This window comes from Nycticebus coucang, chromosome 10 (genome assembly GCF_027406575.1).
Source record: "Nycticebus coucang isolate mNycCou1 chromosome 10, mNycCou1.pri, whole genome shotgun sequence".
Classification (NCBI taxonomy): Eukaryota; Metazoa; Chordata; class Mammalia; order Primates; family Lorisidae; genus Nycticebus; species Nycticebus coucang.
The window spans coordinates 92,192,433-92,206,599 of record NC_069789.1 but is presented as its reverse complement, the minus strand read 5'-3'; the positions used below and the strand labels follow the sequence as shown (position 1 = coordinate 92,206,599).

Genomic DNA, 14,167 nt, shown 5'->3' with positions numbered 1-14,167 from the left:
CTGGATATTTTGCCAATTTCCTTTTTGTTTTTTGGAGTGCCGTGGTGTCACAGCTCACAGCAGCCTCCAGCTTTGGGGCTTAGGCGATTCTCTCTCTACAGGCGCCAGCCATAATGTCTGGCTATTTTTTGTTGCAGTTTGGCAGGGGGCTGAGTTCAAACCCGCCACCCTTGGTATATGGGGCCGGCGCCCTACTCACTGAGCCACAGGCGCTGCCCTATGTTGCCAATTTCTAAATTAGGTGTTTGTTAAGTGAAAAAATATTATGAAGAGAGATACATACAGGCACACCTTACTTTGTTTCATTTTGTTTAATGGTACTTTGAAGATAACATGTTTTACAAACTGAAGGTTTACAGCAAACAGCATTGGGACTATTTTTTCCAATAGCATGTACCAGCTTCATGTCTCTATGATATTTTGCTAATTTTCATATATTTCAAATGTTTTCATTATTATTATATCTGTTGCAGTGAGCAGTGATTAGTGATCGTTAAAGTCACTTTTGTAATTGTTCTGTAGTGACACAAACTGGACCCATATAAGAGCAGTTCTGACTGCTCCACCAACTGGCCATTCCCCTCTTTCCCTCTCTTGGGGCTCCTATTCCCTGAGACAAAACAATATTAAAGTTAAACCAATTAATAACTGTAAGTGTTCGAGTGAAAAGAAGAGCACAATTTTTTCACTTTAAATCACAAGCTAGAAATTATTAAGCTTACTGAGAAAAGCATGTCAAAGCCAAAAGAGGCTGAAAGCAAGGCTTCTTGTGCCAAACAGCTAAGTTGTGAATGCAAAGGAAAAGTTCTTGAAGGAAATGAAAAGTGCTACTACAGTGAACATTCAAATTATAAGAGAATGAAACAGCCTGATGGCTGATCTGGAGAAAGTTTTAGTGGTCTGGATAGAAGATCAAACCAGCCACAGTGTTCCCTTATGCCAAAACCATAAAGACTTTCAACATATTTTGTTCAGTTCATTCTAGGTATCATTTAGTTTTTTACCACATGAATGGAAATCTCTCCCAAAATTACACATTCTGATTGTTTTAAGTATACCAAAAATACTATTTATTTTTATATATTGACATTATATATCCAGTACATTTAACAAAACTACAACAGAATTAAAATATTTTTAAAACACCTTACTCTGGCAGCAGAAGCAAAAGAATCAGGACCATGTGCTGCATTTCTTATGCCATCTGTTCCAAAGAGGGCTCTAATGCTTCCAGAAGCATCTGTGCGTGCCACCCCAGAGTTTGCAGGTCCAAGTAGTCTTTTCCATTCACAGATAGCATCATCTTTTAAAATCTCCATGGCAATAACAGGACCACTTGTAATAAACTGGATTAGCTCACTATAAAACAGGTAAAAGATTACTTTGCTTCTTTTTTCTGTCAACCTAGATATCTCTTTTAATAGTAAGGATATATTTAAATTTGAATACTTCAACACAGACCTTAAGGTTATGATCATAGAACTGTTGGACATAGTAAATTTCATATGGGTAGGAAAAAATTTTTATATACTGTCTTACAGAGGTTCAACTCATTATACATCACTAATAATGTCAAATCAATTTCTATTAGCACAAAATCACTGTTAGGTTGAATGAAAACTATTTCATTGACTTAAAATGCATATTGTTTTGTTTTTGTTTTTTTGAGACAGAGTCTCACTATGTCACCCTCAGTAGAGTGCCGTGGCGTCACAACTCACAGCAACCTCAAACTCTTGGGCTTAAGCAATTCTTTTGCTTCAGCCTCCCAAGTAGCTGGGACTACAGTACCCATCATAAGGCCCAGCTATTTTTTTGTTGTAGTTTTCATTGTTGCTTGCCAGACCCAGGCTGGGTTTGAACCTGTGGGCTCTGGTGTATGTGGCTAGTGCCCTAGCTGCAGAGCTACACGTACTGAGCCATAAAATGCATATTATTGATCTATGTCTAATTTCTCTGTAAAAATATAGAGGATTTCCCTTTTTATTTTCACATGGTTTACCACTGCAGTCACATACAATTTCATAATAGAGAAATTGATGAGAGAAATTGATGAGAGTGATGAATGCCTTATAAAATATTTTTAGTGAGAATTTATTTAATTTTTTTATGTAGAACTATTATAATTCAAATACTGACAAATAATGCTAAATCAATAAACACCAAATTAGTTTAGTAATAAAGAACAAAAGAATAAACAGGCCATCAAGAAATATTCTTTCATTAGCGTGAAGCTACTCTGAGTAATTCCTATCTTAAATTACTAAGATTTAAGATTCTTAAATCTTAAGATTGCAGATTCTTAATTAAAAATCCAACACTGAGTCATAGTCCCCCAAAGTATAAAAAAAAAAACAATACTTCATTTTTTTTTTCACTTCTATATGTGTACAGGGAAGCAATGATAAATTTAATTTTGAAATAAGTAATATCATTCCCTTACTGTGTTAAGCAGGAACAAAATACTTCTCAAAGAAGGCCATCTTTCTCTCTCATTCAAAGTAGAGGAAGAATAGGCCCATTTTGGAGGAAGGAGCATGGTGTGACAGGCCCTTTTGCGCCTCTTCACACTATTTTACACAGTTCCCCCATGTTATATGATCTAACTCCCTTCAGTACTTCATTTTTAAATCACTACAGTTCAGTTAGAAGAATACTTCTAAGAAATAGCATGTACAAAAAAGTATTCATACCTCTACCCTAAGAGACTCACAAGGACCTCTTCACACATGAATACAGACAATTAAGTACACAAACTCATCCTAGTAAAAGTGCTATGTACCTTAATGCTAAATATCACTATTGTGATTTGCCTTGTCTAATAAGGCTTGGGAACATAATAACCTATACCATACATAATAAGGGGTATATGGTATACGGGACATCCTCTAGGTCAATGACTCAACTATAACTCTGACTACCTTACAAATGCAAACAACGTAACCAAATTGTATGTACCCTCATATTAATCCAAAATTTATAAAAATAAACATAATGTTCTTATACAAAACATTAGGAAAAACCCTACCATTGCTTTGTGTAAGATATCAAATGTCATGTCCATTGTAGCAGTTTGGCTAATATAACGTTTTTCTTTGTTAGAAATGTAAATATTCCTTTGTCTCTCAATAGTAACATGAAGATGTACAATATTCAATTAAATTTAATTATATCCCAAATATTTATAATATAGATTCAGTTTTAACATATTATTTGCTATATTTTAAGAAACTACATATAGAAGTATTTAGCTGAAATATAAGGGTTCTATGAATATTTTTATGTATACAAGATTATCAAAATAGAGTTTAAAAGCACAATAAAATATTCAACATAAAATACAATTTTCACTCCATTTCCAAGCCACTGAAATCTGAATAGAGAGCCAGCTTCTTTGTAATCTAATCAAATTACCCTATTCTTTACTGATTAAAGTTTAAGATATTTAATAATGGCATATAAGACTTCTTAACTAACGAAAGAAAAAAGAATTCTTAGAAAAGAATTCTGTGTAGTTGCAAGAGGTTGCATGGTCCTTTTGGGAGAGTATTCACCTGCAACAAATTTTTGAATTCATCTGTAAAAATGTATCTCTTTAGTTTTCTAGGATAACTTCCTTTGTATATCACTAACCCCCCAAATTCAGTACCTACTTATAAAAGGGTCTTGACTGGTGATCTGCATGAAAATCCACTGCCTCTTTCCTATAAAATGATCAAAATGACAATAGTTAAGAATTACATAAGAAAATAATTATCATTTAGCTTATAATAAAATTAATTCCCTTAATTTATATTTATTTCAAATGCTTGTGAATTAGTAATTTTTCACTGAATATTCTGTCAGATCCCTCCCTTTCTGAAAATATTTTATGAGTAGAGGCAATATATACTTTCCTACTCATGTAATACATCATCTATCTTTCTTTTCACCAACATCAATAACATTCTTCTTAGTAAAGCATCACGAGAAAGAAGAAGCAAGAATCCAATGGACTCAATTCTAAAATGAAGGCAGTAGATGATCTAATACTAGGTGAGGGATAGAGGAGAGAGTGGGTAAAGGGGAGAAGGGAGGAGGATGGGGGGTTATGGTGTATGGCACACCTCTTGGCGGTGGGACACATTCCAAGAGAGACTTTACCTAACAAATGCAATCACTGTAACCTAATTCTTTGTACCCTCAATGAATTCCAAACAATAAAAAAGAAAAAAAACCCACAAATCCTTTTATTTATTTTATATTTTTAGAGACAAGGTCTTGGTATGTTGTCCATGCTAGAGTGCAGAGGTACAATCATAGTTCACTGTAAGCTTGAACTCCTGAGCTCTAGCTATCCTCCCACATTAGCCTCCCAATGTACCGGGATTACAGCAAAGAATCAACAATTCATTCTGGATAGGTGTCCAGTGACTTGTAGATCAAATGGGAGGTCTAGGTTGAGTTCTTTAAGGTTTCTCTATACTTCCTTCCAAAAAGATTGTTATTAGTTTGTAGTCCCATCAGCAGTATAAAGGTGTTCCTTTCTCTCCACATCCATGCCAGCATCTGCAGTTTTGAGATTTTGTGATATGGACTATTCTCGCTGGGGTTAGATGCTATCTCAGGATGGTTTTAATTTGCATTTCTCTAATAATTAGGGATGATGAGCATTTTTTTCATGTGTTTGCTAGCCATTCGTCTGTCTTCTTTAGAGAAGGTTCTGTTCATCTCTCTTCCCCATTGATGTATGGGATTGTTTTTTTCTTGTGGATTAATTTAAGGTCTGTATAGATCGATCCTAGTTAAGTTTTTGTCTGATTCAAAATATGCAAATATCCTTTCCCATTGGGTGGGTTGTCATAATTGCTTTGGTTGTTGTCTCCTTGGCTGTACAGAAGCTTTTCAGTTTAATTAAATCTCATTTGTTTATTATTGCTGTTATTGCTATTGCCATGGCAGTCTTCTTCATAAAGTCTTTCCACAGGCCAATATCTTCCAGTTTTTCCTATTCTTTCTTTGAGGATTTTTATCGTTTCATGCCTTAAATTTAAGTCCTTTATCCACCTTGAATCAATTTTTGTGAGAGGGAAAAGTGTGGGTCCAGTTTCAGTCTTTTACATGTGAATATCCAGTTCTCCCAGTACTGTTTATTGAATAGGGAGTCTTTCCCCCAGTGGACATTCTTGTTTGGTTTATTGAAGATTCAGTGGTTATCAGTTGTTGGTTCCATTTCCTGGTTTTCTATTCAATTCCAAATGTCTATGTCTCTATTTTTGGGCCAGTACATGCTGTCTTGAGCACTATGGCCTTGTAGTACAGCCTAAAATCTGGTATGGTGATACCTGTGGCTTTGTTTTTATTACTAAGAACTGCCTTAGCTATATTTATTCTGGTTCCATAAAAGAATCATTTTTTCCAAGTCTTAAAAATAGGATGTTGGTATTTTAATAGGAATGGCTTTTAATCGGTAGATTGCTCTGGGAAGTATAGACATTTTAACAACGTTGATTCTTCTCAGCCATGAGCATGGTATGTTCTTCCATTCGTTAAAATCCTCTGCTATTTCCTTTCTTAGGGTACTATAATTTTCTTAATAGAGGTCCTTCACCTCTTTTGTTAGGTATATTCTTAAGTATTTCATTTTCTATGGGGCTATGGTGAAGGGAGTTGTGTCCTTAATTAACCTCCCATCTTGGCTGCTGTTGGCGTATACAAGGGCAACTGACTTGCAGACATTGATTTTATATCTTGAGACATTACTGTATTTTTTGATAACTTCCAAGAGTCTTATGGTTGAGTCTTTAGAGTTCTCTAAGTATAAGATCATATCATCAGCAAAGAAGGAGAGTTTGACCTCATCTGCTCCCATTTGGATTCCCTTTATTTTTCTTGTCTTGCCTAATTGTGCTAGAACTTCCAGCACTATGTTGAATAATTATGGTGACAGAGGACAACCTTGTCTGGTTCCAGTTCTAAGAGGAAAAGCTTTCAGTTTTACTCCATTCAGTAAAATATTAGCTATGGGTTTGTCATAGATAGCTTCAGTTTCAGAAATGTGCCACCTATGCCTATACTCCTCAGTGTTCTAATTGGAAAAGGATGCTGGATTTTATCAAATGCTTTTTCTTCATCTATTGAGAGGATCATATGGTCTTTGTTTTTGCTTCTGTTGATGTAGTGAATAACATTTACAGACTTGCATATGTTAAACCAGCCTTGCATCCCAGGGATGAAACATACTTGATCATGATGAATGACTTTTTTGATGATAAGCGGTAATCTATTGGCTAGGATTTTGTTGAGAATTTTTCCATCTATATTCATTAGTGAAATTGGTCTGAAATTCTCCTTTTTAGTTGGGTCTTTTCCTGGTTTTGGTATCAGGGTGATGTTTGCTTCGTAGAACATGTCGGGGAAGATTCCTTCCTCCTCAATTTTTTGAAATAATTTCTGCAGTATGAGAATAAGCTCTTCCTTGAAGGTTTGATAGAATTGTGGTGTGAAGCCATCTGGACCAGGGCATTTTTTTGTTTGAAGATTTTTTTATTGTTTCTTTGATCTCAGTGCTTGAAATTGGTCTGTTCAGGAGATCTATTTCATCTGGGCTAGGTCTAGGGAGAGGGCGTGATTCCAAATATTGATCCATTTCCTTCACATTGTCAAATTTCTGGGCATAAAGTTTCTGATAGTATTCAGAGATAACCTCTTGTATCTCTGTGGCATCAGTTGATTTACAATCACTAAAATGTAGAAACAGCCTAAATTCCCCTCAACCCAGGAATGGATTGGCAAGCTGTGGTATATGTATACCATGGAATTACTATTCAGCCATTAAAAAAATGGAGATTTTGCAGCATTTGTATTAACCTGGATGGAGGTGGAACACTTTACTCTTAGGGAAGCATCACGGAATGGATAAGCATGAATCCTATGTATTCAACTTTGATGTGAGGACAATCAATGACAATGACACAGTGGGGCATGGAGGAAGAGGAGAAAAGGGAGAGAGAGAAGGAGGGAGGGGGTGAGGGAAGGGAAAAGAAAAAAGAAAATAGTGACTAATTCTCATAAATTAGATTCAATTTTGACCAAAGTATATTACTTGAACATTAATTTTTAATTTAACTTGTTAATATGTTGTTTAGGATATTGCATCCTCATTTATAAGTGAAATATGTTTGTAATTTCCCTTTATAATAATATATTTTTTCCAATTTTAATATCAGGTGTATCCAGATGAAGTAGAATGATTTTGTAGTATTTCTTCTTTTTCCATAGTCTATAAGATTTGGCATGATTTGTTTTTTGAAATTATCTTTTATTTTTATTTATAAATATTTGGCATGTCTATTTTTTGAGACTTTGGAAAAAAAAATAAGAAGTTAATTGATGACTCCATACTTAACCTCAGAGTCAAAGCATTCTATGATAGACATACTCTTATCTGACATGTGAATGTTACTTTTTTGCATTATTATTATTATTCAATATTTCGTTGCAGCAATTATCTGGTTTCTTTTCTGAATGTATTTATCTTCATTCGTTCTTTACGAGGTTTTTGTTCCTAGTCCTTATCTTAAACATTGTTCTTATTAGATTTTAAGACTTTTTAATTTTGTGAAGGCAAAAAGTGGAAACCAAATAAACACATGTATATGTTTAAGAAAAATGGGCGGCGCCTGTGGCTCAGTGAGTAGGGCACCGGTCCCATATGCCGGAGGTGGCGGGTTCAAACCCAGCCCCGGCCAAAAACCACAAAAAAAAAAAAAAAAAAAAAAAAAAAAGAAAATTAATGAAAAAAAGAAAGAAAAAATATTTCTGGCTTACGCCCTAATTTGGAATGCAATGATTTTTAAGATTTTATAGATATAAAAATGAATCCATATAGAAATTTATATTAGGCATATGATTATTTTAATCAAATATTCTGAAATATTCACTTTGGCTATAAAGAGATTATTAAAATATACTATGCCAGTATAGAAAATAAAATTCAGCCCCAAGACATGGGAAAGAGAAAAAAACCCACATTTTTCCCCAGGCAATTATAGCCACGATTAAATTGTCATATTGAATATACTAAAACATATTGTATATTTTGAAACAAGTACAATTACTTTTGTTTTACATTTAAAAAAGAATGAAATTCAGCATGATTATATATATATTTTCTATTATGTATTTATTTATTTATTTATTTTAGAGACAGAGTCTCACTTTAGTGCCCCCGGTAGAGTGCTATGGCGTTACAGCTCACAGCAACCTCCAACTCCTGGGCTTAGGATATTCTCTTGCCTTAGCCTCCAGAGCAGCTGGGAGGTGCCTGCCACAATGCCCAGCTATTTTTTTGTTGCAGTTTGGCCGGGGACGGGTTCAAACCCACCACCCTCGGTATATGGGGCCGGTGCCCTACCCACTGAGGCACGGGTGCCGCCCCTCAGCAATATTATATCAAGTCAAAGAGCTTAACAAGGAGATTCAAACCCAAATCTGACTGCAAATTTCTGACTGCTTATGTTCTTTTTACTACCAACTGCAGAAAAATAAATTCTAGAGGATAAGGAGAATTCACAAAATTGATATACTATACATATTGTAATACAGTCTAAACAGCAGTAAAACTGAATGTCTAAAAGACTCACGTGGGGGGGGTAAATTAGAAGAGTTAGCAGCAGAGTACTAAAATGACCAATTCTAAACTTTTCAATGACAAAAAAACTAACCCACTAAAAAGGAAAAAACAATCATATTCTTGAATATGAATAAAAAATCCTATTACTAAAAGTGCTTCAACATTTTCTTCCAATATGTCACTGATTCCATAATTATCTCTATTTGAAATCTAACACTGAAATCAGAATGAGAGCTCATGAATTTCTTTCCTATGATTCTAATTCCTCCATTAAAAAGTTGAGAAGGAGACAGATATTAATAAATATGTCAGGCGGCTCCTGTGGCTCAACGGAGTAGGGTGCCAGCCCCATAGGCCAGAGGTGGCGGGTTCAAACCCAGCCCTGGCCAAATACTGCAAAAAAAAACCAAATATGTCACTAACAAGAGTAGTTCTTTGTTATTATTTTATTGTAAGGTTTTTGTTTTTTTTGAGACAGGGTCTCCTGTCACCCAGGTTAGAATGCAGTGGTGTCATAGCTCCCTTCAACCTAGAACTCCTGTGCTCAGGGGATCTTCTTGCCTTAGCCACTAGAGTAGCTGAGACTTCAGGCATACACCATCATGCCCAGCTAATTTTTCTTTCTTATAGAGACAGGGTTTTGCTGTTTTGCTTAGGCTGGTCTTGAACTCCTGGCCTCAAGCAACCCTCCTGCCTCGGCCTTCCAAAGTGCAGGGATTAGAAGCATGAGTCACCATACTCAGCAGTTTTGTTGTGTTTTTTATCAGGCAACTCGTCATTCTTTCACAAGGATCTGTTCATTAACTCTTTCAAGAAATATTTACTTTAGTGGCTACCTTAAATCAGGCAGTAATCCAAGAACTAAAAACACAAATTGAGATAGAACTTAGCTGCTACCTTTTAGATATTGTGAAGATCAAAGAACCGATGTTTGTACAAATAATTTCAGAAAAGTTTTATACACTGAGAGAAACTACCTCATGGGTCTCTCATGCTCCAACATGACTTACTGGGTATGCCAAGGATGCAAGATTCTAACTGCTCTTTATACTAGCCATTTCTCACGGTTATGTTTACAGCAAATAGCCTTGAGGGATGAGGTAATTTATCTCTTTAGTACAAAGAGCAGACTTGTTTATTGCTTGGTAATGAAACAGCTAGTAACGAAAATTCAGTCTTCCTCACTCACGATGCAATCCACTGTGTACACAGCATCCACCCAGGCCTGTCATTTTATCCCTATAGGACATAGAGGCAAGGAGAACGAACAAAAAGCAAGCACGATGCACGTGCTGCTGCTATACCATGATAGAGTCCTTTGTTCCTGACCCAGAAGTCTCATGTCTTCTGCAGCATCCACGAAAAAGGAACAGACTAATTTGCTAGCTTGTATATTGAGTAAAAATCCTAGGTTCAACCATTATTGTAATAGAAATATATGAGGTGCTATGAATAATTCAAAAGCAGTTTTTTGTTGAATGAAGGTCTATTAGACATTTCAGTTAGGCCTGAATGACGAGCAGGAGAGGACCGGACAGAAGACAAAGCAGAGCATTCAGACGGAACAAAATTTTATGCAAGAGGATAAAGCACAGCATATTCAGAGAACTGCAGCCTAGGTATCCCCTAAGAGGGATGTCCAGTCTTTTCTTTTCTGCCATACATTGGAAGAGTGAGAGTTATCTTGGGCCACATATTAAATACACAAACACTAACAAGAGCTGATGAACAAAGAAAAAAAAGTCCATGCATACTTTTCCCAATATCTGACAACCTAGACAAGCAAAACAATTCTCAAATAATCTGCATGTGGCCCAAAGGCCACAGGTTTAACACCCCTGGTGGAGTGACAAATGATGAGCCCATTAAGGTAGGAAAGCCAGATAACTCAGGGTCCTGTTTACTCCATCAGTGAGCTAGCCCATTTTTTCCTGCAGATGATTTGGGAACCACTGAAGGATTTAAGGAAGGGAATGGTAACATGGTCAGGGTTTCATTTTATACGTCTCACTCTAATAGCAATATAAAGATTGGCATGGAGCAATCTTGGGGTAGGAAATGACCCATCAAAGAACAGAGAATCAGTCTAAAAGTAGAGAAATCAGTTAGTAATAGACTATTTTAATGCTGTGAGAACTTGAACATGAAGCTATAAAAGCCTAAATTGAAGCAGCTGTAATAGGAAGTATAAGGAGGAACTGGATCGCATGGACATATAGCAAACAGAAAGAAAAAGGCTTAACAATATATATATGAAGAATGGGGGAGCAGCAGGATGAATCGAGGATCACATTCACACTAAAAGTTGCAGAGGGAAGTCAGAGCTGGGGACATATTTGAAATGTGGCAATAGATAAAGACTACCATAGACCAGACTACCTATGGGAACTATAAAGAAAAGAATAAGCATAGAACCTGGAGGAATACCTACCTTAAGAAAAACATGTTCTTAGCAAGAGGTTATTGAAATGATGGTAATGGTCATTGAGATGAGGAGGCAAATGGTCTACAGAGCTGGGGTCCTGGGTGATCACTCACAGAGATGTGAGGCCATCCTGTCAGGAAAAGTTGAAGTGGAAAGAGGCTGTAAACCAGTGCCCACATCCTCAATCAATGTGGAGCTGATGAGCTGAAAGATGGAAATGAGACCCAGTGGATAGCAATACTGTTGAATGGTATAACTTTCCAAGGATGAGTGGTTTTGTGAAGATAAATAGATGCTTTTAGAAAAGAGCTAAAATACTGATGCTATATCATTACTCTGTTACATGAGGAATATTCAAGAGTGGGTAGCCCATAGAGCTTAAAGGAAACAACTATCCTTAGAGAAGAGTCATATTTCAACTAAAGGAAATAAAAAGAAAGAAGGGAGTGGGGCGGCAGTAGCACACTCTGTATGGTGCACACTATCTGAGGGAAGGGCACATGTGCATCTATAACTTTGACTCAATCTGTGCAAAAAAAAAGTAAACAAAACATGTGTATCCCTGATATTCTGAAACTAGAAAAAATGAAAAACAAGCAAAACACTGCACAAAAGGATGTTTGTTGAAAATGAAACGTGACTTCCTGAGGGGCCAGTAAAAAGGGCTTGGTAAGAGATTGGTGGTCAGAGGTGTGGTAAGAGTACTACTGGGAAAGGAAATGTATAACAACAAGTGAATGAAAATGTATGTGAGTAATTCAACGCTAAAGCATGAAGACCTTTATAAGGCGTGGATGTATTTAGTAAGTTTTCAAAGAAATCTTAGCAAATGTGTACCCTATGGTGCTCTTGACGTGTTAAGTGGTTCTATCATCTTTCTTCATGTACAAAGACATTAAGATGAATGAGTTGTATCTTTATCAAGGGAAGTCTGTGGCTAAATCATCAAACACTACAGGTGTGGAGATATAAAACTCAAGTAACCCTCATAACTTCACAAGATAGGTACTTTTATAAGTATTTCGATCTGCAAACTCTTGATCTGCTCACAGTTGTGAGCTGTTCAGAGTAGCACACCTCGTAAGTGGCACAGTCAAAAGCAATCTTGGCTCTAGACTCTGTGCTTTAAAATGTCAGCCTCCTACTTCTCTAGAAAATACGTGAACAAGGAGATCTTACACAGAGGAAATATTAAAATGAAGCATATGCTGTTGTTGGGGTAAAATTGAAGGCATCTTGTTAAGGTGTCTAGGGCCTAGACAGATCAAAGCTCACTGAATACCCACTGCTATCCACTGTCTCTGCTCTCACAGAAACAAAAGCGCTTCTGACGCATGGAACAGATACCCATGAACTGATGATTTCTTGAAGCAGTAGAAAGATACCTGAACAGAACGAATGAGCAAACAAACAAACAAACAAACAAAAACCTAGTGGAGAAACACAAGGATACTATAGGAGCTAGCTCCCGCTAACTGCTACATTCCTGCCCCTACAGATACTCTGTGCTACTGTGACATTCCATAGGCCTCTGCCCTACTAGATGCCCCATCTCCCTTCTTCATCCTCTGGAAAGTTGCAGTCTTTACTTTACTTACCTGGTATAAATTTTTTTGAAAAAAATGAGTGTCCAAAATCATGGAAAGATTATTTGTGTGTTTTTTTCCAAAGGCTTTCTAAAAAAACTAAAGAGAAAGTTGTCCCCATCCTCTATTCTTTGTTTGGATATTGTGAATATTTTCCTTTCCATTGCCAAGGTAGAAACACAGTTTTACCATGGAATTGGAGTTACTTTCTTTATGACAGAAAGGGCAAAATAGGATATGTAAACCTTATTTTCACTAAGTACATTAGAAAAGATCTCGTCAGATGGGTTGAATTGCTTTTCAGAGAAATAATAAGGTGTACTTACCTACTGTATGCATCAAGAGAAGCTAAATGTAAACACTTCCAAACACACTACTTTTGGAAAACTCAACAATAGCATCCCCTTGTTAAACAGAAATGATCAGACATTCATTTCCTCTACGACTTTTATATAGTACATTATACTTGATGATTTACAAGAGATTATAATTATCAAGCATTGGTGTATACAAGCAGATGGGGCTACGAAAGATAATAGTTCAATGAGGCATATGTAATTTGACAACCCCTAATTGTTTACAGTTCAGTGGTTATTTGTGATTACCTGTTATCTTGTTCTCATTCTGGTAAGATTACTATTCTATTCTTTGCCATTAAGTAGGTGGCGTCTTATTTCCAACAATGACATGAAAGATAAAAGATCATTTTTTAAAAAGGAATTTAGACATTATATGACTAAAAATGATCAAGAGATTACCTTGAAATCATCATCATTTTGAGTTTGGTTACAGTAAACCCAGCTTTGTTTATTATGTCAATTATTTCTCCAGCCTTTGAGACTGCATCTGGTTTAATCAGGGCTAATGTTCTGTAAAGAAATAAAAAATAAAAAATAAGTTTGAAAATAAAAAAATACTTCAGCAGCTTTTATTTGTAATTCTCAAGCCATGGTAGTTCCCTTAATAATCATCCTAGACCATCAAACTTTGAAATTCATTATATATGAGTATATTAAAGATGCATTTTAAAAACTTATACTATGTAAGTACAATATTTTTCCAGTAAATCAAAATTAGATACCAAACTTGAAGAAAAAAATCAAAATTTTTATTTTTATCTGCCCATATTAGAAAATATATATATTTAAATTTTCTATTTCTTAGAATACATTTCTTATAAAGGACTAATCTCTAAAAAGTTATACTAAACATATTAATAGCTTGTTTTTATTCTCTTAGATTTCCATACATGTATGCTATATAGTCAGTTCAGCATTGATTTGGAAATAATTATAAATTATTTTTGGCTCTTTATTCATAGCATGGGTGATACACAAAGAAACGAATCTTTTCTCACTCAAGAATGTATATGAATAGCAAACACCATGCTAACTTTTAAAATCATCTTTTCTCCCAAGAGGACACATTGGAGCAATGTACTTTTCCCTTCCGAAGTCTCAGAAATAATAGGAATTTGGAGATGGAGGTCATGTTAGTATTCTCATTTTACTGATGAGAAAAGCAAGTATGTAAGGGACCATG

The 14,167-nt window shown here is 35.6% G+C and overlaps 1 protein-coding gene across 3 annotated transcripts in view; it reads right to left on the bottom strand.

The window, feature by feature from the left end:
• NME7 (NME/NM23 family member 7) overlaps positions 1–14,167 on the bottom strand; it is a 182,861-nt gene that overhangs the window by 110,811 nt on the left and 57,883 nt on the right. For all 3 annotated transcript variants that reach the window (XM_053604197.1, XM_053604198.1, XM_053604199.1), the window contains exons 4-6: positions 13,384–13,494; positions 3,654–3,704; positions 1,152–1,359 (exon numbers count right to left, since the gene is read on the bottom strand). In XM_053604197.1, coding sequence (XP_053460172.1) covers positions 1,152–1,359; positions 3,654–3,704; positions 13,384–13,494 — 370 coding nt within the window. The remainder of the gene's footprint in view (positions 1–1,151; positions 1,360–3,653; positions 3,705–13,383; positions 13,495–14,167) is intronic.